General features: G+C 62.1%; 1 protein-coding gene across 1 annotated transcript; it reads left to right on the top strand.

Annotated features, from left to right (window-relative positions):
* Positions 1-5: 5 nt before the first annotated feature.
* Positions 6-918, top strand: AANAT (aralkylamine N-acetyltransferase; the record flags this gene model as incomplete). The annotated part of the gene is made up of 2 exons (XM_010284644.1): positions 6-72; positions 764-918. Coding segments are annotated over 2 exons (222 nt in total), but the record flags the coding sequence as incomplete, so codon positions are not given.
* Between the last annotated feature and the right edge of the window lie 319 nt (positions 919-1,237).

The following is a 1,237-nucleotide window of genomic DNA, read 5'->3' as shown; positions in this document are numbered from 1 at the left end:
CGCTGCCTGCCAGTGAGTTTCGCTGCCTCAGCCCCGAGGATGCTGTCAGCGTGTTCGAGATCGAGCGGGAAGGTAAGGGGCTGCCCCGGGGAGGTCCTGCCTGGCGGTGTTGGCTGGAGATGCCCCGTCCCTTCCCTCCACCGGTCCCTCATGCTCCTTGGGGACACACCGTGCTGGCAAAACCCCCACATATGCCCTCGTGGGTGATGAGGGAGGGAAGCCGGTGGCCGTGACTTGTGGCCAGGTGATCCTGGAGCAGGACCAGGCAAGTGGGGAGCAGCTCTCCCAAAACAGCCCCACCAGAGGGGAGCAGACAGGAGAGGAGAAAGGTGGGAGGAAGGATGCCATGCTCAGCCTCCTATTGCACAGGGGCACTTTGAGATGCACCCCCAGCAACCTCCCTCCTCCCCTCCATCCCAGGCACCCCCGCTCCCCTCACTCGGACTCACCCACCCATTTCTCCCTCCTTTCCCAAGGGCAAGGGCAGCCGGGCAGATGCCAGGAGGGAGGGTTGGTCTCAGCACCCGCTGCTGTAGCCCTAGAATCAGCAACGGGAGCGGGGAGCTGGTCCCTGGGCCGTGGGGGGCTGCCTCTGGAGGAGCAGAGCTGCTCCCCGGAGCCATCCCGTCCCTTACAGCGCCTTTAGACCAAGCAGGCAGCAGGACATGTGCCATCCCTCCCCATCGTGTCCCACGTCCCCCCACATCAGTGCCGGGGGCTTGTCTGGGTCCCCCTCACTGTGCTCACAGCCGTCCCCCTCCAGCCTTTATATCCGTCTCCGGAGACTGTCCCCTCCACCTGGATGAGATCTGCCACTTTCTGAACTTGTGCCCGGAGCTCTCCCTCGGCTGGTTTGAGGAAGGGCGGCTGGTGGCGTTCATCATCGGCTCCCTCTGGGACCAGGACAGGCTCAGCCAGGTAAGAGCCAGACCCAGTTCTTCCCAGTTTGTGTGCTGGGAGAGGCGCTGCCAGAGCCTGGGGACGAGGAGAAGCTCCCCGGGGCCCTGGGGTTGCCCACCAACCTTCTCCCAAGACGAATTGCTATGGGGCTGCTCTGCTGGAAATGAGCTTTCTCATTTATTAATTCTACTGATGCTGTTAAAAAATATGCTCAGTACTTCCCCTCAACATGCATTTTGAACCTAAAACGCCTGCAGGGATGATGGGGGGGAGGTGAAGGGGGATGGCACCAAGACCCCTGTTCCTTTTGGGGGAGGGCGCAGACCCTGGTTCATCG

This window comes from Phaethon lepturus, unplaced genomic scaffold (assembly GCF_000687285.1).
Source record: "Phaethon lepturus isolate BGI_N335 unplaced genomic scaffold, ASM68728v1 scaffold31053, whole genome shotgun sequence".
Lineage (NCBI taxonomy): Eukaryota > Metazoa > Chordata > Aves > Phaethontiformes > Phaethontidae > Phaethon > Phaethon lepturus.
Note: the sequence above shows the minus strand (reverse complement) of the source record. Positions and strands in the feature narration are given on the sequence as shown.